The following is a 26117-nucleotide window of genomic DNA, read 5'->3' as shown; positions in this document are numbered from 1 at the left end:
TTATGGGTTTTTCTAATTATACAGGCTGCTCTATCGAATGATGATTTCCAGTTACACACTGGATGTCACCCTGGTGTGGCTGAACATTAGCTCCAACTTACTGCTTAGTTCCTTTGTTCATTTATTAAAGACAGTACAAATGTTAAATGCCATTTGTAATCTATATTGGTTCCACTTGTACTCCACACTTATCATTACTTATACCATTTTCCCCAACAGAAACATTCGGCACGTACAAAGTCTACTGTTCAACATTTGGCAATATAGTACTCAACTGATCAACGAACCGATGCTTTATTCCTCTTCATCTTAATCAAATTTGCACTCACAAATAACTATTTCATTTCTGAGGGGCACACACACAAATATTTATTGAGCACAATAATGGAAGAATCCAGAATGTTTCCCTGTAATGGCAGCTTTGACAGTTCACTTAGGGAAGACTTTTCCACGAATACAAGGACAGTCAACAGCTTCTCTGGTTCTGAAAAAATATCTTTACTAATTGAAATAATGGAGAAGCTTAACTACTGTACTCTTTATGATCACCCTATTTTCACAGGTAAGATTTACCTGTTCCATTTCTGAATCTCATGCTATACTCCCTTTTGTTTAGCTACATTTAGCTGATGGACAGCTTCATGTCAAATCCACAACCCAAATACAGTAATGGGCAATACAACTGCGACAGTTCTCAATGTTTTCATGTGAAATGCCTCCCCACCTTCAGACATTGCATTCATAGTAAATGAGTGTGTTTCAGTAACAAGCTATACATGAATACACCACCAATTTCATCATAGCTTTCACCTCACTATTACCCCACCAATCTAATTTAAAAGCAAAGCAAAGCAAATGTTCTATGTCATATCAAATCAACCAGGGAAAACAAAGTAGTATAGTTCTTGGCACACAAAAATATCCATGCCTGCAATGCATCAACTGACTTCTTCAACAGGGCTTCCTATTTCTAAAGGTATACTGCAATATGAGGACCACTATCATATCCAGCATTTTTCTTACACCACAAAAAGTTGCTCCCTGTCAACCTCCAAAATATCTTTATCGCATTCATTTTGCCACTAAAAGCCTGGTTGCAACTATGCAATTTATTCTTACTAACAAAATGTCTACTGATATCAGAATCTCGCATCCAGGCACACCATAAGAGGCATATGTGCCAGTATAAGTCATTGCAGCAAGAAACAGGTGGTTTTTATTTTCAAAACGAATATTTTTGTGCTTGCTGCAGATGATGGCTATGCAAACTAACTTGTTATTCTTGTCATAATTTATCATCTGCTTCCATTGATTTCCATTTCATTTCTTTGAATCCAGTAACATAATGAACTTATAATATACACCATTTCTAGTATCTATGCCAGCCCAATTAATGATATGAAAGAATTCAAAAATAAAGATTCATCTGCAAGTAATGCATGTAGTGTGTCAGTTAAAGTTCAGTCAATTATCAATCTTTTTAGCAAAATAAGAACTGTTGAGCTGCCAGTGAGCAAGAATGGACTATGATAATGGGGCTACACTGCAACTGCTATACTGGAAAATGTGAGTGACTCAGAACTAAATGGGTAGCAAGTCACACCAAAGCTTGGACTTCGACCATGTCATTGCCTAACTTAATTTTAATTTTCAGCAAACATGTCCTTTATGAGTTACATTTTTGACTATAACATTTTCCATTTTTCAGATCAGATCTCAGTTCCTTCTGTCATAAGTGGTTCCGAATTCTCCAACCCAGCAGCTCATTTAATTTTTCCCTCTCTCAACATACTTGGATTTCCTCCATAAGGATTTGTTCCATGAAGAGATTATCTTAAAATGTATTTCTCATAACCCCCAAATTTATTCTTATTAAGAAAAATGTGTACTGATATTACAGTCTCACCTCCAAGCACACCATAAGAAGAGGCATATGTGCAAGTATAAGTCTATGCCCTTGATTGCTGTTTATCTTTTCTGTCAATCTTCCACACAAACTGTCCGCACCTGAAACAAATTATTTGAAGAATTTTAATAAATCTGCAAGATTTGGTAGGAGACTTGCTTTCCACAACACTGACGGCAAAGTAAACTTTACGTGTCTATTATATTAAAAGAAGTTTACTCCATTTTAGAATGAAATTACAAAAATGTAGAATTATTATGTCTGTAAGGGTTCATTTTCTTTGGCAATGTACTTGTTTTGCTTTATTCATGACATTTCACCTTTGTCTTTCTATGCATTAGAATGCATAAACATTTAAAAGAAGAATGAAAGGAAATGGTTAGCATCTTAACTTACATTGTTTATCTCCTGAACATCTCATAAACACACTAGTATTTCACAGCCACACAAAATACATGCAGTATGCTGACACTAATTTCCATCCCTGAGCATCTACATCCACATTCATACCGTGCAGACCACTGTGAACTGCAAGCCTGGTGATACTTTGCATTGTATGGCATGTTATTGTTTCTTCTTGTTAAAACAGTGTATGGCACTGGGAATGATAAATACCTATGTACACACTGTAATCAGTCTAATCTTCTCTTCTATTCACCGTTCCTGAGGGAGCAATACATATGAGACTCAAGAATATATCTAGATTCCTCACTTAATACTGCCCTTCAAACATTATAAGTTGGGTTTTGAGGGTAACACACATATTTTCAAGGTTTTGCTGACTCAAGGTTTTCAGTATTTCTGTGATACTGTGTCATGAGTCGAACAAACCTGTTACCATTCATGTGATTTTCTTTGTATAAACTCAATAGTCCCTGTTAGTCCAATATTCTATGAATCCTTTGCATTTGAGCAATATTCTACGATGGACCATACATGTGATTTTTAAGCAGACTCTTTTGTAGACACACTGCATTTTCCCATATGCTCCCAAGAAATCAAAGTCTGTTGTCAGTCTTACCTGTGGTAGAACCTATGTGATCATTCCATTTCACGTTCCTACAAATTGTTATACCTACGTAATTCTATGTGTTGACTGATTATGATATAGCTCACTGATGATATAGTCATGGGCTACTACACATTTTCATTTTGTGATGCGCACAGTTTTATATTTCAGTATTATGAAAATGATAGGTTGCTACTCACCATATAGTGGAGATGTTTAGTTGCAGACAGCATAACAAAAAGACTGTCACACAAGTAACCTTTCGGCCAAAATGGCCTTCATCTGAATAGACAAAATCCATACACTCACATACGCATTACCCCACAATCTCTGGTTGCCAAGGCAAGAGAACGTGGTCACGTGCGTGAGAGTTTCATTTGTGTGTGTGTGTGTGTGTGTGTGTGTGTGTGTGTCTAATATAGATGAATGCCTTTTTGGCCATTTCTGAACATATAAAGGAAGTTTCCATCTTTGCATGACTTTGAAATCTAATTATGATCTGACTAGATACTGAAGTAGTTTTTTCAGATATTACTTCATTACACCTAACAGTATCATCTACAAAAATCTGAGGTTAATATTGTCTGCCAGGTCATCAGTATACAACAAGAACTGGAATACTGCCAACACATTTCCCTGGGGCACATTTGAAGTTATATCCATTTACATCTGTTGATGTGCATTGGTGTACAACTGCGATAAATGCTTTTCAGAAGTAAATAAATATTGCATCCACCTGATTACCTTTATTCATGGCATGCCTTTCAGAACATCATGTGAGAAAACCACAAGCTGGGACTTGCATGATACTCATTTTCGCAATCCATGCTGATTGGCATGGACAAGGTGATTCTGTTCGATATACTTGATTATGTTTGTGCTCAGAATATGAGCTAGGATTCTATGAGAGATGTACATCAATGGGATTGGGCAGTAGTTTTATGGATCACTTTGGGTGGTTGTTGTGGTCTTCAGTCCTGAGACTGGTTTGATGCGGCTCTCCATGCTACTCTACCCCGTGCAAGCTTTCTCACCACCCTGTACCTACTGCAACCTACATCCTTCTGAATCTGCTTAGTGCATTCATCTCTTGGTCTCCCTCTACGATTTTTACCCTCCACACTGCCCTCTAATATTAAACTGGTGATCCCTTGTTGCCTCAGAACATGTCCTACCCACCGATCCCTTCTTCTAGTCAAGTTGTGCCACAAATTTCTCTTCTCCCCAGTTCTATTCAATACCTCCTCATTAGTTATGTGATCTACCCATTTGATCTTCAGCATTCTTCTGTAGCACCACATTTCAAAATCTTCTATTCTCTTCTTGTCCAAACTATTTATCGTCCATGTTTCACTTCCATACAAATATTTTCAGAAACGGCTTCCTGACACTTAAATCTATACTCGATGTTAACAAATTTCTCTTCGTCAGAAACACTTTCCTTGCCTTTGCCAGTCTACATTTTATATCCTCTCTACTTTGACCATCGTCTGTTATTTTGCTCCCCAAACAGCAAAACTCATTTACTATTTTAAGCGTCTCATTTCCTAATCTAATTCCCGCAGCATCACACAATTTAATTCAATTACATTCGATTATCCTCGTTTTGCTTTTGTTTATGGTCATCTTATATCCTCCTTTCAAGACACTGTCCATTCCATTCAACTGCTCTTCCAGGTCCTTTGCTGTCTCTGACAGAATTACAATGTCATCGGCGAACCTCAAAGTTTTTATTTCTTCTCCATGGATTTTAATTCCTACTCCGAATTTTTCTTTTGTTTCCTTTACTGCTTGCTCAATATACAGATTGAATAACATTGGGGATAGGCTACAACCCTGTCTCGCTCCCTTCTCAACCACCGCTTATCTTTCATGCCCATTGACTCTTATAACTGCCATCTGGTTTCTGTACAAATTATAAATAGCCTTTCGCTCCCTGTATTTTACCCCTGCCATCTTCATCTTCAGAATTTCAAAGAGATTATTCCAGTCAACATTGTCAAAAGCTTTCTCTAAGTCTACAAATGCTAGAAATGTAGTTTTGCCTTTCCTTAACCTATCTTCTAAGGTAAGTCATAGGGTCAGTATTGCCTCAAGTGTTCCAACATTTCTATGGAATCCAAACTGACCTTCCTCAAGGTCGGCTTCTACCAGTTTATCCATTCGTCTGTAAAGAATCCGCATTAGTATTTTGCAGCCGTCACTTATTAAACTGATAGTTCAGTAATTTTCACACTAGTCAACACCTGCTTTCTTTGGGATTGGAATTATTATATTCTTCTTGAAATCTGCAGGTATTTCACCTGTCTCATACATCTTGCTCACCAGATGGTAGAGTTTTTTCAGGGCTGGCTCTCCCAAGACTGTCAGTAGTTCTAATGGAATGTTGTGTACTCCCGGGGCCTTGTTTCAACTTAGGTCTCTTAGTGCTCTGTCAAACTCTTCACGCAGTATCATATCTCCCATTTCATCTTCATCTGCATCCTCTTCCATTTCCATAATATTGTCTTCAAGTACATCGACCTTGTATAGACCCTCTATATACACCTTACACCTTTCTGTTTTCTCTTTTTTGCTTAGAACCGGTTTTCCACATGAACTTTTGATATTCATACAGGTAGTTCAAAAGATCTCTTTAATTTTCCTGTAGGCTGTGTCTATCTTACCCCTAGTGAGATATGCCTCTACGTCCTTACGTTTGTCCTCTAGCCACCCCTGCTTAGCCATTTAGCACTTCCTGTTGATCTCATTGTTGAGACGTTTGTATTCCTTTTTGCCTTCTTCATTTACTGCATTTTTACATTTTCTCCTTTCAATATATCTCCTGTTACCCAAGGATCTCTACTAGCCCTTGTCTATTTACCTGCTTGATACTCTGCTGGCTTCACTATTTCATTCCTCAAAGCTACCCATTCTTCTTCTACTGATTTTCTTTCCCTCATTCCTGTCAATCAGTCACTTTGGGTATCTTTCTTGAATAGAGTACGACCTGTGCTTTCTTCCAATCACTAAAATCAATTTTTGTTAATGGGAACTACATTTTATGGTTAACACTGGAGCTAACACAGAAACAAATTGTATTAGGAATCTGACAGATCTCATAGGGTGCTCAAGTCTTGTTTAATTTTTGTGATTTTGTGTGTTTCTCAATGCCATTGACACTAATAACTACATCATTTGCCTTAGCAGTGATGTGATAGTTAAACTGGGGTGGAACATATGTATCTTCTTAGTAAAGAAATATTTGAAAACGAAACTGAGTACTTCTGCTTTTGCTTTTCTACCCCGTATTTCATTTCCTACATCATCAATGAGCATTAGGACACTAACTTTGGTGTTACTGACAGCCTTGTTACACAATCGGAATATATTTGAATTTTGAGAGAAGTCATTCGATAAAATTCTGCAATGATAGTCATTTAAGACTTTGCATTTCACCCTGATGACAGCCAAATGTGTTTCATTAAGTGTCTTTTTGTCTATAGCCCTATGCTTTGTTTTAGACATAGTAACCACTGTTCCTTTAGAGTGACTGCATGCCATGCAAGGCCCCTCCCATCACAAACTGTTCTAGTAGGTACATAACTATCCAATGCATGGTCACTATTCATTTAAACTTGAGCCACAATGCCTCTTCAAACACTGCCATAGGCAAATGTTTTGAGTTTCTATTTGAGATGTTACATGACTACCTCTTTATGTAACTTACTGAACTTCTAAATCTTCCAACTGCAGCAGTAGTTCTATAAGGGAGATGTATTTTAAAGTGTGTACTGCTCATATGGCTTCCTTGTGTTGCCTATGATTTTGGTAAAACTACTTTTTCAAGCACAGCACAAATGGATTTATTGGTAGGAAATCATTATTTTTAAATGCAATAATTCATCACATTTTGAAGCAATTCTTTATTTAGTTCAGTGTATACATCAGTAAATAATACCATGGAAACTATAATAGCTGTAAGAGTACATAAATTTGTAGTAGAAGTGTTACAAATTTATTGAGTTTCTATTCAAACGAACAAAAATCCTGGAAAGTCCCTCAATTTCCACAATCAAACTGCCATTATTGTCTTGCCAAGCATAATTGAACTAGAATCAGAAACTAGCAATTATGAACAGTTTACAAATAAAATACATAAAATGAAGTACGTTTGGGTGTTTGTGTGTTTTGTATGTGTGAATGTGTGTACTACTGTTAGAAAAAGAGATTGTGCTCAAAAGCTAGAATGAATGCTGTTTTCTGTTACATGTTTCTGTGCTCCACACATTGATTCGCTATAGGTGAGTGGTTTGCCTTTCCCTTATTTTATGCCTTGTTCAATCCAGTAATTTCCATTACTTTTTTAAAAAGAAAATGAATACTTTCACTTTTTTTTAAAAGTAATTACATCTCATTCTCAATTCAGAGATAAGGGAAGAAATGTATATAGTTGCTAATATTCCAAAGCTGTCAACTGAAAAATGACACAATATGCTGCATATCCAAGAGGAAATGTTTAGGAGAGAGTGGAAGGGAAGTTGGTGTGATCACAAGCAAAGGATACGTTGGGAGAGGAAATTGGAAGGAAAATAAGGTTCACATGACTAACAGCTACATTATAAACAGTGCATTCAACCATTGTTGACAATGTACCTACTTGCAATCCCCTATATAATGTATGGATCATTATCCTTCAGTTATTGTCTGTATCTAGACAGCAGTGTGATGTTTAGGTATTTTATTGGACAAATGTATACATTTTGCTTATCACAGATTAAGTCACAAAATATTTACAAGGAAAACTGCCATCAAAATAAAACACGAATTAAGTATATATAGAAAAAAATCTGTACTTACCATCACAGCAGGTACACACGGATAGCATTAAAGTCTCTAACACCTGGGCGTTATTTCTGAAACTTATTTCTGGGACTTATTTAATTTGGCAACAGAAGTGATAGGGTTAGTGAAAGTGGGACTAATTAGGAAATGACAATGAGTGTTTCTCTGGCCTAGGAAGTCACATAATGATAAAGGTGCACAAATCAGACAGAACACTATGACATGCTGTAAATAAAATCACAGATAAGACGATGTGGCCAGAACAAGAGAGAAACAAAAATGGTGAAGGAAAAAAAAGGCGTGAGTATATGAAAAATTAAAAGAAGAGACACAAAATGAATACAAAAGAAAGCATAATGCTAGTAGTGACAACAAGCGGGCAGTGTGGGAAGAGGAGTAGTGATGTGAGGGTTCAGAAATGAAAAGGAGACTGACGATAACAGAAAAATTTTCGTGTGCCATTTGTCTTTTGCATCCCGAGATGGTGGGTTATGATGGGGATGAAATGTCTTGCACAAAGACGAGTAATCCTGGTCTTAATATATGCTGATGGAAAAAAACTGCAACACCAAAAAATAATTAATGCAGAGTAATTTATTTCATCATATGGCTAGAGCCCCCTGTCAGGAAGACCGTTTACCGGGTGCCGGTCTTTCAATTTGATGCCCCTTCAGTGACCTGCAGTCGATGAGAATGATAGGATGATGATGATGATGATGATGATGATGATGACAGCACAATGCCCAGTCCTCGAGTGGAGAAAATTCCCTGACCCAGCTGGGAATCGGACCCAAGCCCAGAGGACTGACAATTTGTTACGCCGACCATTCAGCTACCAGGGGCAGACGTGCAGAGTCATGAAATTTCAGGAATACATTTGCCTATTTAAGTGATTACCATTACAAGATCAGAAGTTAATTGAAGAGCGAGATAAGCTATTGCAAATGTGAAGTGTTGGTCTCACTGCCAGAATACTGAATGCAAGCATGCAAATGTGCATGCAATGTGTTTTACATGTGCCAGATGTCAGTTTACGGGAGGGAATTCCATGTCTGTTGCAATTGGTCAACCAATACTGGGACGGATGATGATTGAGTTGTCGTCCAATTACGTCCCATATGTGCTCAATTGGAGACAGATCTGGTGATTGACCAGGTCATGATGACATGTCGGCACTCTGTAGAGCATGTTGGGTTACAACAACAATATGTGGGTGAGCATTATCCTGAGAGAAAAAACTCTTGGAATGCTGTTCATGAATGGCAGCACGACAGGTCAAATTAGCACACTGATATACAAATTTTCAGTGCAGTCAGAGTGTGTGGGATAACCATGAGAGTGCTCCTGTTCTCGTAGCCCTATTACACAACCTCATTAAAACTCAGTGAGCCATGGATAATGGCATCCTCGTTGCCATAAAGGCATTCTTGATACCATCACCTCACCACATTCAATCTCAAAGGTATAACTAACACTCACAATCCTTACAGCATGTATTTAAATCAAATGTGATTTGCATCATAATAGTGGTGCTACCAGCACTACTCTTATGCAACTGGCGTGAAATTTGAATAGAAATTATCTTTTAGGAGTATAAATACATGTACCAACTTTTGTTGTCTCGACAACTCCTTCTTGGTGTTGCAAAATTTTTCTCCATCAATGTCCTTCGACAGTCTCTATGAAGTGAAAGATAGAATATGTGGTGGCTTATCACTATTAACTTCTTAGAACACATTTAACCTTAGCAAACCCTATGTTTTTACACAGTTCCAACATTTACAAATGAATTGTGTTATTGGACGAAACCACATCTTTACAGAAATACATGGTATAATGTCAGGGGAAACGATTCAATTGAATGTGTTGTTAAAACAAGATATGCCTAATAGAAGATGCCCCACTGAAAGTGTCATATCATAAAAGATTTTTTAATATATGTAGGTTATACACAAATTTATTTCAGTGCCTTCTGTATATAGAAGGGGACGATTTTCAAATATTCCCTTACGACAAAAAAATACACATTCACATTTTGCACGACTTGTTGCCAATAATACTTTTTGTATTATTGAAGCTTCATCAGCAGAATGACCGACTCTGGCCTGTTTCAATAGTTTGGATATGCCTGTTAACCAGTATTCCACGCAAAGCCACTGGGAATTCAAAGAATTCCGTTTAATATCAGAAAGTTATGTACACAAACATCAAATCAGACAGACGGCCTCTTGGTATAGGTAGTGATGCTAAAATTATCATTCCTTGATACATGCAACATACCATCACAGCACCTTACGGTGGTCACTGAAGAACATACCGAGTTCAACTTTTGGGCAGTAACCCCAGGCACTGAAGACCGACTAGATCAGGGTGTCAGGTTTCATCATCCGTGTTCACAGACTTTACTGAATTGACCTTCCTTTATACATGTGTAAGGTTGATGCCACAGATATGTCCTTTATATAAGGACTCAGATATCAATAACCACTAGTCAGTCTGTCTGCTTATGAACTTTTCACAGATTACTGGAAAGTTAGTGTGATGATGATTATGATGATCTCACTGTGGATGAAACATGGATACATTACTATACTCCTGAGACCAAAGAACAATCTAAACAATGGGTTATCAAGGGAGGATCTGCACCAAAAAAGGCAAAGACCAGTCCTTCAGCCGGAAAAGTTATGGCGACTGTCTTCTGGGATTCGCAAGGGATAATCCTCCTCAACTATCTGGAAAAGGATAAAACTATTACAGGTTCATATTATTCATCGTTATTGAACAGTTTGAAAATCGATCTGCAAGAAAAATGCTGGCGAATGGACCGCAGAAAGTCCTTTTTCCAATACGACAATGCACCAGCACACACCTCAGCAGTTGTGGTCGCAAAATTAATGGAAATAGGATTCCAACTCGTTTCACATCCCTCACTATTCTCCAGACTTGGTTCCTTCGGACTACTATTTGTTCCCCTATTTGAAGAAATGGCTGGCAGGACAAAGATTTTATTCAAACGAGGTGGTGATTGCAGCAACTAATAGTTATTTTGCAGACTTAGACAATTCCTATTATTCGGAAGGGATCAACAAATTAGAACAACATTGGACAAAGTGTATAAGTCTAAAAGCAGACGATGTTGAAAAATAAAAAAGGTTTACCCCAAAGACGTAAGCAGTTTTTATTTTTGCGCGGACTTTCAAATGCCCCTCATATCACACGCCTTGCCCATACTACACACGGACAGCACATTCACTGACACTACATGCACTATGCATATTTCTGACTAGCAGTCATTCCTTGCCAGGTTATGCTACTATATCCTAGAGAGGTTTATATTGTTAGTGGTTGTAATGTTCTGCCTGATAAGTGTATAAACACTTTTGTAAATCAAGTAATGGAATTTTTATGTGGATAGCACAATAGCTCATGACAATAGGACTCTACTAGATTTTAAAATAAGATTTGTTTGAGTAAGTATTGTGAGAAATTGAAAGAGAAAGGGGCATTGGTGAACACCATATAAAAGAGCAAAACCTAACTAATTAGACACTTATTAATCCACCATAAGAACAAGATGGCAGTTACAGTGATGTGTAACAAAAACAGTGAACTGAAGGTGAACTGTAAGATGTCCACCTGGTTGCCAGATGAGAGAAAGCAGTTTGCTTAGATGCAGTGAATTAGAAGTTACCTGACACCCACTGAAGATACCTTGTAAAAAAAAGGCGAAACGCATCAGGGTGCATAAATAAAAATAAAAATTCAATGTGCAGCATGCAAAAGGCATTTTCTTTGAAACAACTGAAATTTATACACAGCTGCTGTGAAAATGGCCACTACAAGAAACGTGTTATCTTGGAAACTGCATAACTTCTTTGGTGTTTGAGAAGCACTGTGGTGAGTCTCCTCACCACATGGTGAAACCATGTCCAGATGTCATGGGGTTGGACAGCTACCCTTTATTACAGATGTCTCATGTCATAGTCTGGCCAGACAGGTAAAACAGGACAGGTGGTGAACTGTGGCGAGACTAACATCAAACTTTAATGCTGGGCGAAGTACTAGGGTGTCTGAAAATAAAGTGCACTGAACATTCCCAATGATAGGCCTCCGCAGCTGATGACCTATGCATGTGCTAATTGTTAACACCATAACATCAGTCAACACAACTGAAATGAGTACGTGACCATTGGCACTGGACGTTGGCACAGTGCCAGGGTGTCGCATGGTCTCATGAATCCTGATACCTTCTTCATCATGCCAAGGGGAGGGTGCAAATCTGTCCTCTTTCAGAGGAATTGCTCTATAACACCTGTACTGTGGGATGGAGACAAGCTAGCGGCAGCTCCATTATGTCCTGGGGAACATTCACACAGGCATCCATGAGGCCAGTGGAGACTGAGCAAGGTACCATAAGGGCCAATGAGTATCATACACTGGTTGCAGACATGTACACCCTTTGATGACAATCATGTTTCTTGATGGCAGGGGTAATTTTCAACAAGATAAGGCGCTATGTCAAAAGGCCAGGAGTGAGGTGGGCTGGTCTGAGGAAATTAGTGGCAAGTTCCAGTTGATGTACTGGCCCCCCAACTTGAAAGATCTGAACCTGTTTGAACACATCTGGGATGTAACTGAACTGGCGTCAGAGCTTATTGCCCACCTCCCCAGAATGTATGGGAATTAAGTGACTTGTGTGTGAAGACAAGGTGTCAACTAGCTCCAGCGACCTACCAAGACCTCACTGCTTTCACGTCATGATGCGTCACTGCTATTATCAATTCTAAAGGTGGATGATACACGTGGTCATAATGTTCTGGCTGATCAGTGTAATTTTGACATGTGTATTCAACTTACGTATAATCACAATTGTAGTTTTCTTACATATTATCAGCATACCTGTTAAAATTCTTAACAAATCTTCAAAGTTATCACTGTGCAATGATTAGAATTTTAGCCACCTACTGTTTGTATTTCAGGTGGGACATTCTGCGGAAATGGATTGTTATTTGTATATGTAGTTGATCTGAATCCTTTATGCCTCATCAAAGCATTGGCAAACTAAGCCAGTCAGATGCCTGAGGCAGCGAAACTAAATGAATCCCCCAGTCTGGTTGGAAAATGATGTAATTGTAGTGTACATTTTTTTGTAAATATTGAGTAATATAGATGTAGTTGCCGAAAAAGATAAGCATTTATACTGTGTTTACTCTGCACTCTACTAATTGTAACATACACTACTGGCCATTAAAATTGCTACACCAAGAAGAAATGCAGATGGTAAACGGGTATTCATTGGACAAATATATTCTACTAGAACTGACATGTGATTACATTTTCACGTAATTTGGATGAATAGACCCTGAGAAATCAGTACCCATAACAACCACCTCTGGCTGTAATAATGGCCTTGATACGCCTGCGCATTGAGTGAAACAGAGCTTGGATGGTGTGTACAGGTACAGCTGCCCATGCAGCTTCAACACGATACCACAGTTCATCAAGAGTGGTGACTGGCGTATTGTGACGAGCCAGTTGCTTGGCCACCATTGACCAGACGTTTCCAATTGGTGAGAGATCTGGAAAATGTGCAAGTCAGGGCAGCAGTCGAACATTTTCTGTATCCAGAAAGGCCCGTACAGGACCTGCAACATGTGGTTGTGCATTATCCTGCTGCAATGTAGGGTTTCGCAGGGATCGAGTGAAGGGTAGAACCACGGGTCATAACACATCTGAAATGTAACATCCACCGTTCAAAGTGCTGTCAATGCGAACAAGAGGTAACCGAGACGTGTGACCAATGGCACCCCATACCATCACGCCGGGTGATACGCCAGTATGGCGATGACGACTACACGCTTCCAATGTGCGTTCACTGCGATGTCGCCAAACACGGATGCGACCATCATTATGCTGTAAACAGATCCTGGATTCATCCCAAAAAATGATGTTTTGCCATTCGTGCACCTAGGTTCGTCGTTGAGTACACCATCGCAGGCGCTCCTGTCTGTGATGCAGCGTCAAGGGTAACCGCAGCCATGGTCTCCGAGCTGATAGTCCATGCTGCTGCAAACACCCTCGAACTGTTGCTGTCTTGCAAACGTCCCCATCTGTTGACTCAGAGATCGAGATGTGGCTCCACGATCCATTACAGCCATGCAGATAAGATGCCTGTCATCTCGACTGCTAGTGATACGAGGCCGTTGGGATCCAGCACGGCGTTCCGTATTACCCTCCTGAACCCACCGTTTCCATATTCTGCTAACAGTCGCCGGATCTCAACCAATGTGAGCAGCAATGTTGTGATATGATAAACCGCAATTGCGATAGGCTACAATCCGACCTTTATCAAAGTCGGAAACGTGGTGGTATGCATTTCTCCTCCTTACACAAGGCATCACAACAACATTTCACCAGGCAATGCCAGTCAACTGCTGTTTGTGTATGAGAAATCGGTTGGAAACTTTCCTCATGTCAGTACGTTGTAGGTGTCGCCACCGGCGCCAACCTTGTGTGAATTCTCTGAAAAGCTAATCATTTGCATATCACAGCATCTTCTTCCTGCCAGTTGAATTTCGCGTCTGTAGAACATCATCTTCATGGTGTAGCAATTTTAATGGCCAGTGGTGTACGTACTTAAAGGTATTGATGAGAATCTTAAAATATGAAACAGCATTTAGCACAACAACCATCAGATTTCAATGAAATAATAGAGAATAGAATTAAAAAAATAATTTTTATATGCCTGGAAATAAGGCTTGTACAATGATAATATCAATCAGTTTTGTAACCTTAGTACAAGGTAGAGTTATTTACTGATATTATTAGATTACATGCTTTTGTGCCTTTGTTTTACTGAAATTCTCAATAATGTCATTTCATGTCATGTCACTGAACTCTATTTAATTTGAAACTTTTCTTACAGTTGATAAAATGGACAGACTGGCATTCCAGTCCGAATTGCTGGAGATGGCAGTCAGGTGGTCATGTGTGCTTCAAGCGTGTATGACTGAATGAATTAAATGAATGAATGAATGAATGTGTGTGTGTGTGTGTGTGTGTGTGTGTGTGTGTGTTTTTTTTTATCTTCCTTGAAAAAGGCTTTGGCTGAAAGCTAAATGTGTAACAAACAGTCTTTTCGTTGTGTCTGTCTGCAATTTAATGAGACATCTCTATGGTAAGTAGTAATCTATCCTCTTCCTTAAATTGTTGACAGTTTCGCTAATCATTCCTGATTCATCACAGTGTCTAGATAATTTCAATTAATTTTAGTTCAGAAAACTTCTCTTGCTTGATACATCTCAGACATAAATGATAAAGAACTATTGAATTATAAGTGATATACAGTGTAATGATTCACTGGAGTTCCATTCAATCATAAATTGGAGGATTCATTGGGCTGTCCACTGAGCAGCAATGTCAACACTCTTATCAGCTGCACGTAGATGTCTGTGACACCTTTTTATTTCTTGCAGCACTTGCTCCTGATCAAACTATCATAAATTCCATTGCTACAGCCAAAGTGTCATTGGAAGCTTGAAGCATAAATTTTGTTTCAACAGTTTAGAAAATTTAGTACCTTTCCTTTATGGCAGTGTATCATTGTGGCATGTCCTGTACAAATCAGCCTACGGAATAAAACATTTCTGAATGAAATTTTCACTTTGCAGCGAAGAGTGTACCGATTTCATTTTGGAAACATCCCCCAGGCTGTGGCTAGGGAATGTCTCTGCAACATCCTTTTTTTCCAGGAGAGCCCCAAAAGTTTTGCAGGAGAACTTCTGTACAGTCTGCAAGGAACCAGATGAAGTACTGGTGGGAGTAAAGCTGTAAAGATGGTCATGAGTCATGCTTGGGTAGTTCGGCTGGTACAGCACTTGCCCATGACAGACAAAGGTCCCGAGTTTCAGTCTTGGTCCAACACAGTTTTCATCTGCAAGGAAGTTACATTCAAACATCGATCATGAGCTACTTTACCTGGAACTTTTTTATTTATGCTCCTTCCGCATCAGTGAAAGTTAATGTCTGCTGCATTTTTAGCACTAAAAGTAACAGCATTGCCTACAACTGTAGTTCATTCCCTCATTAAACACACATTCAGAGCTTTTAATTTGGGGAGTCACTTATTCGAACTCATTTTTGAAGAGTGTAGATATTGGACTAAATTTACTACCTGCAGTATCTTGTGCCAAAATTTGATGGAGATCAAAATGGTAAAATCACATACAGCTGAAAGCAGCAAGCTGCTGCAGACCTATTATCAGGGTCTGCCTTGGATAAATCTTGCATAGCTTCAAAAGTGCTCACAATTATTTTCGTGTTTTCTGTTCTGACTTCAAATGAATTTAATGAGCACTCCTGTGAGTATCAGGCAATCATTTCAAACTTCCTGGGAGATTAAAACTGTGTGTCGGACCGAGACTTGAACTCGGGACCTTTGCCTTTCGTGGGCAAGTGCTCCACCAACTGAGCTACCCAAGAATGACTCATGCCCCATCCTCACAGCTTTACTTCTGCCAGTACCTCGTCTCCTACCTTCCAAACTTTACAGAAGCTCTCCTGCGAACCTTGCAGAACTAGCACTCCTGAGGATATTGCGGAGACGTCTTCTGTAAAGTTTGAAAGGTAGGAGGCAAGGTACTAGCAGAAGTAAAGCTGTGAAGATGGGGCATGAGTCATGCTTGGGTAGCTCAGTGATAGAGCACTTTCCCGTGAAAGGCAAAGGTCCCAAGTTCGAGTCTCGGTCCAGCACACAGTTTTAATCCACCAGGAAGTTTCACATCAGCACACACTCCATTGCAGAGTGAAAATCTCATTCTGGAATCATTTAAAACTTCCTGTTTTTCCTACAAGTAACTTTCAACTACATGTAGAAGCTGAGAAGAATGAATGTAACTTCTCTACAGTTCCAAGACTGGTGACTCTAAAGGGAACACATGATGGAACCCCAATTTGGTTTTACAAAGAGTACTCTACAGCATTGGCCCTTCACTTATTTATCACAAATTTCTCAACCAGAACAAAGTCCCAGTAAAAAGCGCAGGTGACTCCTGTACCATATACAAGGAGGGTAAAAGAACAGACCCACAAAAATCTTTAACATTGGTTTTCTACAGAATTGTTTAACATATTCTCAGTTCAAATATAAGGAAGTACCTTGAGAACAAAAAGTTTCTGTCCACAAATCACCACGGTTTTAGAAAACATTGCTCACAAAAAACTCAGCTTCCTCTTTTCTCACATGAGATCCTGCAAATCATTGATGAAATGCAACAGGCAAATTCCATATTCCTAGATTTCTGTAAAGCACTTGATATGGTACAACACTGCTGACTGTTAACAAAGGCACACGCATACAGAACAGATTGCCAGATATGTGAGTGGCTCGAAGACTTTGTAACAGTGCCCAATGCTGTCCTCTATGGCAAGTGTTCATCAGGGTATCATTAAGTGTGCCCCAAGGAAGTGTGATAGAACCACTGTTATTTTATAAATACAAGGGGGGATCAAATATAAATGAGATTTTTGTTCCTGAACATCAACAGTTGGTAGGACTGGCCCCGCGCTTCTGTTATGCTTAGGCGGGACCATCAGAAGTGAGGAGAGCATGCTGTTAGATACTTCCTGCTGTTTCATCAGTAATGCTCATGATGTCTGAGTAACAGGTGCATCCCTCCATTGTGCAACGCATAATTATCAAATTTCTTGCTCGTGAAGGATTTACAGCGGTGAAAATTTACCAAAGATTGATGGCACAGTTTGGTGATAAAACACGATCAAGGACATGTGTGTTTGCCTGGCATAAAAAGTTCAAGGAAAGCCAAGAATGTGTGGAAAATCAGCAACATGATCGCCGTCCTCAGACCTGCATTACAGACAAAAACATCAATGCGGTTAAAGATATTGTTAAAGACATTATTGACAATGATTGACAGACGATAATATCAGAAACTGCATAAAAAGTTGGAATCAGTTATGGGAGCTGTCCAGCAATCATCACAAAGGACCTATAGTTCCGTAAAGTGTGTTCCAGATGGGTCCCTAAACTTTTGACTGAAAATCTGAGGTTGACACATTTGGAGGTCTGTCAGAGGCTTACAGCAATGTTTGCAGAGGATGGTGATGCACTTTTGAGTCGAATCATCACCTGCGATCAAACATGGGTTCACTAATACACTCCAGAATCCAAACAAGCCAGTAAGGAGTGGTGGAGGAAAGGGGAGGCAGCGTCAGTGAAAGCCAAGACTCGGATGTCAGCTGGCAAGGTTCTTTCAACCGTTTTTTTTTTTCTATCAGTGAGGCATTTTGCTGATTGACTTTTTGCATGAGTGACGCACAGTCAATGCTCCTTACTACTGCCAACTATTAAACAAGGCGAGAGTTGCATGTTGCCAAAAAAGACAATACCAATCAATTCTCCTCCATGACAATTCGCGAGCCTGTACTGCAGCCCTAACTGTCTCCAAGCCACAGGAAATGCACTGGACTACACTTGATCATCCTCCTTACAGGCCGGACTTACCGCCCTGCCATATCCATTTATTCGGACTGCTTGCTCTAGGAGGGCGACGATTTGAAGATGGCGAGAGTGTGGAAAACTTCGTGCGCAACTGGCTGGTGACACAAGCTGCCAATATGCTGGGGCAAATGGATTTCCAAAGCAGGAGACTATATGGAAAAATAAATTATAACTGCCTTGCGTTTTTCACTAAATGAATTTAAATAAAAAATAAAATCCCATTTTATTTGATCTGCCCTCGTACATAAATGATCTGGCAGACAGGGTTAAGCTGTTAACCCTGCGGCTGTTTGCTGCTGATGCTGTGGAGTATGGGAAGGTGTCATCATTGACTGACTGTAGGAGGATACAAGATGACCCAGACAAAATTTCTAGTTGGTGTGATGAATCACATCTAACTCTGAGTGTAGAAAAACGTAAGTTAATGTAAATGAATAGGAAAAACAAACCCATACGTTCGAATACAGTATTAGTAGTGTGCTGCTTGACACAGTCACATCAATTAAATATCTAATCATAATGTTATAAAGCAATATGAAATGGAATGAGCACGTAAGGGCTGCTGTAGGGAACGCGAATGGTCGACTTTGGTTTATTGGGAGAATTTTAGGGAAGTGTGGTTCATCTGTAAAGGAGACTACATATGGCTTACTAGTATGACCCTTTCTTGAGTGGTGTCTGAATGTTTGGGATGCACACCAGGTCAGGTTAAAGACTGACTTTGAAGCAATACAGAGGTAGGCTGCTAGATTTGTTTCCAGTAGGTCTGAACAGCAAGCAAGTATTAGGGAGATTCTTTGGGAACTCAAATAAGAATCACTGGAGTAAAAGTGATGTTCTTTTTAAGGACAACCATTGAGAAAATTTAGAGAATTGGCATTTGAGGCTGAATGCAGAATGATTCTACCACCGCCAACATACATTTTGTGTAAGGACCATGAAGATAAGGTTAGAGAGATAAGGGCTCATACACATTTTGTGTAAGGACCATTAAGATAAGGTTAGAGAGATAAGGGCTCATACAGAGGCATACAGTCAGTTATTTTTCCCACACTGTTTGTGAGTGGAACAGAGAAGGATGTGGCTGGCAGTAGTAGTAGTAGTAGTAGTAGTAGTAGTAGTAGTGCAAGGTACTCTTTGCAATGCGCCATACAGTGGCTTGCAGAGTACGTATGTAGATGCATGCATGAACTCCACAAAGACTGAATGAATGAATGATTAGCACAAAGACTGAACATAGCTTTTGGATCAACTTCTCATTTTTTGCTGCACTTCTCCGCGTGCATCTGACATTGACACAGCATTGTCATAATCCTGAGAGCTGCACAATGTAATTTCCACCCATATTTTTCCAGCGGCTGTTGATTAGCTTTTGACATATCCTCTGCAGTTTTTCTAGATATAAAAAAATGTAAGAAGGATCCTCAAATTTACACAATGTTGTCTTCTATATGAACGTATCTTATTTGACCCACTTGGTCAGTTCTGCTTTCACTGGGAGTGCTGTCAAAAATTACTTTGTAATGTTAACCCTTTTTTATATCTGCAATAATTTTTCCTTAAAATGTTCACCAAAAATAAAAATAAATTCAATTTGTATCCCTTTTGACATATAAAAAGGTACTCTCTTTGACCAACCAGTGACCTCTTCTAGAACCAGTGTTCCTTCAGTACTGGATCATCTTTTGCCATAATTTCCACCAACTCTAAGAAATTGTGATGACCGCAGAAAGCAATGTTTTGCTGGGCTAAAAATACTGTAATGTCTAAAACACAATGTAAAATGTTTCTCCATTTCTTGGACTCATCATTAAAATGCAAGTATTTTTAAACTATGCTTATAGGCACTCGTGCAGATAGTTTACATTGTACAGATTCTGATCTGGGTTTGACTGATAGATAAGCTGATTAACAAGTAAGGTTTTGTATATAATTTATAAATATTCCATACAAATTGTATGAATTACGATGAATTAAGCTGTGAAAATGATACCACTGCCACCTAGTGAACAGCTCCCATACTCGAGTGAGCATCAGAGTCTCGAAAATGCAGCAAGAGGAATGTGATTTGCATTTGATGTTCTGGTCTAGTTGTAGAATGTGTGGCCAGAACCCAAAAGATTATGTGATCAAATCCTAGCTGTGTCAATTGTTTTTTTACTCTGTGTTTCAACCCAACATTCACCTCTTAATGATATGCAGATATGCAATTTGAAATACGATGACAATTTCCATCTGTCAATTCCTACTTTCTTACATTATCAATTACAATTCACACTTTTAATCTACTGCAAATTCTTTGCACAACACGCAGTGAGTTATTCAACTTTGAAATATCATAATGAATGTGATCAATAATGAACTGATGACTGTGTTATCATCAGGCTGTGATGTGAGACATACAATTTTAAATACTAAAATATTTTTAACCAATAGTTTCCTTGCAACTGTTTCAGAACGAATTCATGAGGAAAATATAAATGGTGCTTTATTTTTTATGCTACATGTAAAACATTTTCAGAAAAATTACTTCAGTAACTTTGCTTCGCTTACAAACAGTATGTTCTTTCAGTAGTGCAGCAAATGACTCAACTTTCAGTTTTCTGCCTACCTTGAATCAAACCTAGATGTTGACATGATTCTCTGTGAGGAGTATGCCGTAAAGAGTCCATGACGAAGAAGTGTTGCATATGTGCTATGCTTCACAGGAAAAATTCAATAATACAAGCCAAACATGCACATCACATGTATTTTTTCTTATTTTTTTCTCTTATTTGTGCCACCTCAGGCAGCCTCCAACACATGTTGAAACACACACACGATTCACATACAATATTTGTGTTGGTTGTAAACATATTACATACATCATGATGTTCTCCCATTATTGCCATGAGATGCCACTCCAAACGCAACTGGATGTGGGAATACACAACATTAACGCCTCCAAACAACTTTCTAGCCATGCGTTGCCTATGTCACATAATATATATGAAAGTGATGATATTCATTTACTTAACATTATTCTCTGAAATCTATTCATAACTCTATGCAATGGACCACAATCAAAATACGCTGTACCACACAAGTCATCTGGCTGTAGATTTTTAATGCTACCCATGTGAAGCTGGGCCAAGTTGATGGTGTAATTGTGTCTAGAAGAGCACTGGTTAATATTTTACAGTTTTTAAGTCACATGCAACATCTTACAAAAAATCCTTAAAATTCTCACCACACCTAATAACAAATTCCATGGCCTGGTCATAGGTAAATATGGTCTTGTATGTTAATGCAAGGGTGTACTGAAAGGTAACGCCTCTGAACTTTTTATGTAAAAACTCTCAAAGTTTTTTTTAAACAAAGCACACTTTGTTAGCAGTCTACACCTTTATTCTTCATTTCCACAAATTTATTTCTGAACGTAGTCACCCTGTCGATGAACATATTTCCCCAGAGAGAGACCTGATTCCTGATACTGTCACTGCAGGGCATTTTATTTCTTGAAAAAGCCACAAACTCACCTCTGCTTGCATCACCTCATTGCCATCACAGCGAAGTCTTCAAAGCTGTTCTTTAAGTTTTGGAAACAAATTAAAATCAAGTGGGACCAAGTCACGACTTCACAGAGGAGGATTGATGACAGTGAACACACAGCACTGGGTTGCTGCAGATATTGCAGTGCTCATGTGTGATCTGGCACTGTCATGCTGAAGGAGAGGGTGATGCATATGTGGACAAACTCTTCTGCAGTTAGAAACTCAATTACAGCATGCAGTCTGTCACACATTGACGTAGTTGTTTTACACACCACCATTTTACACACTACAATTTGAAGCATGGCGATGGACTTCAGTTTCCATCAACATGATACGTAATACCTCAACCAATACAGAGAATGGATTAAAAAATTCGGAGGCATTAATTTTCAGCAAGCCTTCGTATTTTGCATATATATGGTTTTGTGCCTACATATTTTGGTGGCCTTTTTTATGTAGCCAACATACAGAAGTAAAATGCCATTCTTCATATTTTTGTAGAAGTTATTACACAATTGCTTATGATATCTATGAAAAAAAGGCACTATTTAAATTTTTAAGGATGATCAACATTCTACCTGTGCAGTTACTACATTGTACTGCTGAAACCTACTGGTTTTTGTGTTTTATTCATTGAAGAAACAGATAAAAACACTTACTGTTTATTGCAATTCGTATGGCTGCAGAAGATACTACAAAATTCAGCACCATTGCTGTCGCAATTAACTAAACATCAACATTTACATTTACTTTTTCAGTCCTTAATCAATTTTTGTTTTTTATTCAGTTGTGCAAATCCTCCACTCATTTGGTTGTTGCTGATTGAATTCTTGTTTTCAAGTTGGGATATATACATGTCAAATTCGTCTTTCTTCTTGGCATTTTTGGCTGATAAAAGTTTATCACACTAGATAGGGAAAATTGAAATGTTGGATGGTGCCAGATTTTTATCCTGGTACTTCTGAGCTTGGCCGCAATGCATTGGCAAACACACTTTTCCTTCCACTTAGTGCAGTCAGGTCGTCAAACAAAACTTGTAAACAAAGCCACTCAATTATTTTAAATGAGTCTAAATGTAGTCCTTGATCTAACGTATTAAGATCCATGGAATCCTCTTGTTCCACCTTGTAGCCAAGGATCCAGTGACATGGACAGTGCAGTGACTGGAATCCAATCATCTGTTTGGTCCATCTCAACAAGGCAAAATCTGTACTGCATGGTAGCAAACTACGCCATGTAATGAGGAAAGGAAATGACTTTTTTTTTTTACAGTTGATCAGGTTTAGGAAAAGAGGAAACATATGCCTGTGATGTTCTGCCCAATGCATGGATCAGACCAAATTATATGATTCCAGACCTCAACATCAACGAATGGACAGAAATGTGTTAATACATACTTCAAAATGCATAAAGATATCTCTGATGAACCTCTCCTGTTAATTCTTTTTGCGATATTCCCTAGTAACAGCGACCAACAATAAAGTCATTTGTTGCAGTTTGCTGCAGCTGCAGCCTGCTACCAATACTTCCTCTAGGGCCTGAACAGAAACAATCCACATCAACACACACACACACACACACACACACACACACACACACACACACACAGGACTGTTTACTATCAAACCTTCAACAGCCACCATGGTACTGCATTGTACCTATGTCACCACCATATGCATACGCTTTGTGGCAAATGGCACTGCTATCATGGCACTGCTATCGTAGCACTACCTTGCTTCAACAAGCTTTGTGTTACTGCCAGTAATGAGCATTTAGGTCCCATCCTCAGTGCTCTGCAGTCAGTTCACATTTCAGGTTTTACATCAACTGGACTGCCTTTGTTGAGGGCACTCTACACTGTGTCTGTCCTCCATGCTGGCCGCACCTAGTGGTCCATCAATCTGAATCTACTGCACTGAGCCAACCGAGGAGCACCTCACCACTGTGATCAAATATCAGGCCATTGGGGAGTGCATCCTCTGCTCACTGCTTTGTGGGACTTTGTTTCCGACTTGCCTTTGAGACCACTGTCATGGGACACTACTACCATGGACTTCACCCATAAACAAACATTCTAATGCAAAGTCAGGTCAGTGATTACCTGATAGTACATTCCAGCACTTCAGTGATTAACTATCAGACTAATTTGAGTATTGCAGACTTATGTTACAAGGTACTATTATTGTATTTTGTTTATGACTTTCAATAAAGCTGCACTGTTATTGGCTACCCAGGCACATCAATTATAGTGCATTATTCCCCTTGGGCACAAACGCTACAATGGTGATCAGGAACATCATTTAAACCATCCTTGCCCCATACTACGATCACAGTTTGCAAAGTTTAGTCACAGTCCGTAGCACAAGGGTTCAAAGACTCACCATTTTCGTCTCCACCACAATAGCAGTAAGGATATTTACTATCAAAAACAGTGTTGATCACAATTTACTTATTACAGTGACCGGTTTTGACCACTACTGTGGTCATCTTCAGACCAATGCATAAGAACCTCCTCCTGGTGGTAAATCACTACTAATTTGTAACATATTGATCACTGTTCACTCCCACAATGTATTCAAAAGTAATAAGGATATTTAACTAAGGAGTATATCCCTACAATGACTAGCATCCAGACTGTCAGCCTTTTTTGTTTGCACAGAGTAGCCATCCATCCCTGTGCTCCACTTTGGACTGCTGCTGATATTTTTTTGCTGTATGCACATGCTCTTAACACCCGTTGTCTCTCTTCAGTATGGTACCACAGACCTCTGATGTCTTAGTGCAGCTTCTGCTTCACTCACAGCACCTAAATCGAGACTCCGAGCTTCTCTTACAGAAATTAACCCACATGGCTGCTACTCCTACCCAAGTGTTGACAATGCAGCCACTACTCCTTCAGGAACTCACGATGGGTTAGAACCATAGCCTTTGTACCTCATGTGGTTGGAAAACTACTCACAGTCTCTGCAATTCATTATGCCACTTACCAACAAGTTTCTTTCCTCATTTATCCTGATGCTCACACCTATCACATTCTTCAGTCAATTAACCATGGTACAGTCCTGGTTACTGTGTGCTATGTTCACCTGTGGGACCAATTCAATGCTTATTATGGAATTTTCATGCTCCAGCAAACACACACCATTCCGAGGAATTTCCCTCAATTCCATCTATCCTCCTCCCCACTTTCTCAGTGCTCATTTGCACAATAGACATTCTGCACCATTGTCCATGCAGCTGCTCAACACCTGACTGGTCATTTATCAACATACTCAAACCCTTCAATGCTCCCGCCGCCTCAGGGCCCCTCCCTGCCCTCGATGCACACCATCCTTCTTAGTTCCAATTAATCCATGCTCTTGTGCCGTTTCCTTTGCCTTTTCTATTCCTTCTGCAGAGTCATTTGGCAGCACTTGTCCTTTTCAGGGCAATCTTGCAGGACTCATCTGCACCTCCAAAGAGGTCACTGCCTCCGACACCATTGCACCAAGTGCCACCATCGTCACAGTCCCTACATACATGCTTCTGGTCCATCTCTCACAGGCCATCCACCTTTGATTATGCCTGTCCATGACCCATTCCTTTGGGCTCCTTTGGTACCATTCTGCTTTTATCATCCTGCTTTTTTTCCTCCTGCTCCCAGCAGTTTTTGTCCGAGCCAGACCCATCAGTCACTGCACCAAGCCGGTTGAGATGCACCTCACTGCCATGCCCAAACATTGCATCCATTTGTCCACTGCTCACCATTTCATGGAACTTTGTCTCCAATTCACTCATCTTTGATCTCACCCTCATGGGGCACTATCACCATGCATTTTATCCACATATGAGTATTCCAGCGGAACGTCAATGATTACACACTAGAACTTTCCAGTACTTCAGTGATTTATCAGACTGAACTGAGTAGTGCAGACTCACATTCCAGGAAACTGTCATTGTATTTTTTTATTAGACTCAATAAAATTCCATTGTTACTGGCTACCTGGACCCATCAGTCATGAACACTACACTTTCATGCCAAGAACACACGAAAGCATTGTTACTGCCAGTATTATGTATTGCCAGCTTGTGAGAAGAGTACTGCCAATAATAAAATACACAAGAATGATTTGACTGTTGATAGGAGACTACCTGCTGAAAGTCAATGCACAAAATCACAATATTGCCTACTAGGTTCTTTTTCCCCTCCTCTCTCTGGAATCAGTAGCAAGCATTTTGTAGGTTGCATCTGCACCTGCACTTTCCATTTTAGATTTTTTGCTTTCTTCAGCAGAATCTGCAATAACCACCTGCATGAAAAGTCTATTGCAATATGAATATGCATCT

General features: G+C 39.3%; 1 protein-coding gene across 2 annotated transcripts in view; it reads right to left on the bottom strand.

Annotated features, from left to right (window-relative positions):
- Positions 1–26117, bottom strand: part of LOC126419896 (phosphatidylinositol 4-kinase alpha) — a 205677-nt gene that overhangs the window by 128075 nt on the left and 51485 nt on the right. For both annotated transcript variants that reach the window (XM_050087159.1, XM_050087160.1), the window contains one exon: positions 1907–2007. In XM_050087159.1, the coding sequence (XP_049943116.1) occupies positions 1907–2007 (101 nt within the window). The remainder of the gene's footprint in view (positions 1–1906; positions 2008–26117) is intronic.

This window comes from Schistocerca serialis, chromosome 9 (assembly GCF_023864345.2).
Source record: "Schistocerca serialis cubense isolate TAMUIC-IGC-003099 chromosome 9, iqSchSeri2.2, whole genome shotgun sequence".
Taxonomy (NCBI): domain Eukaryota; kingdom Metazoa; phylum Arthropoda; class Insecta; order Orthoptera; family Acrididae; genus Schistocerca; species Schistocerca serialis.
This window is presented reverse-complemented; position numbering and strand designations above follow the sequence as displayed.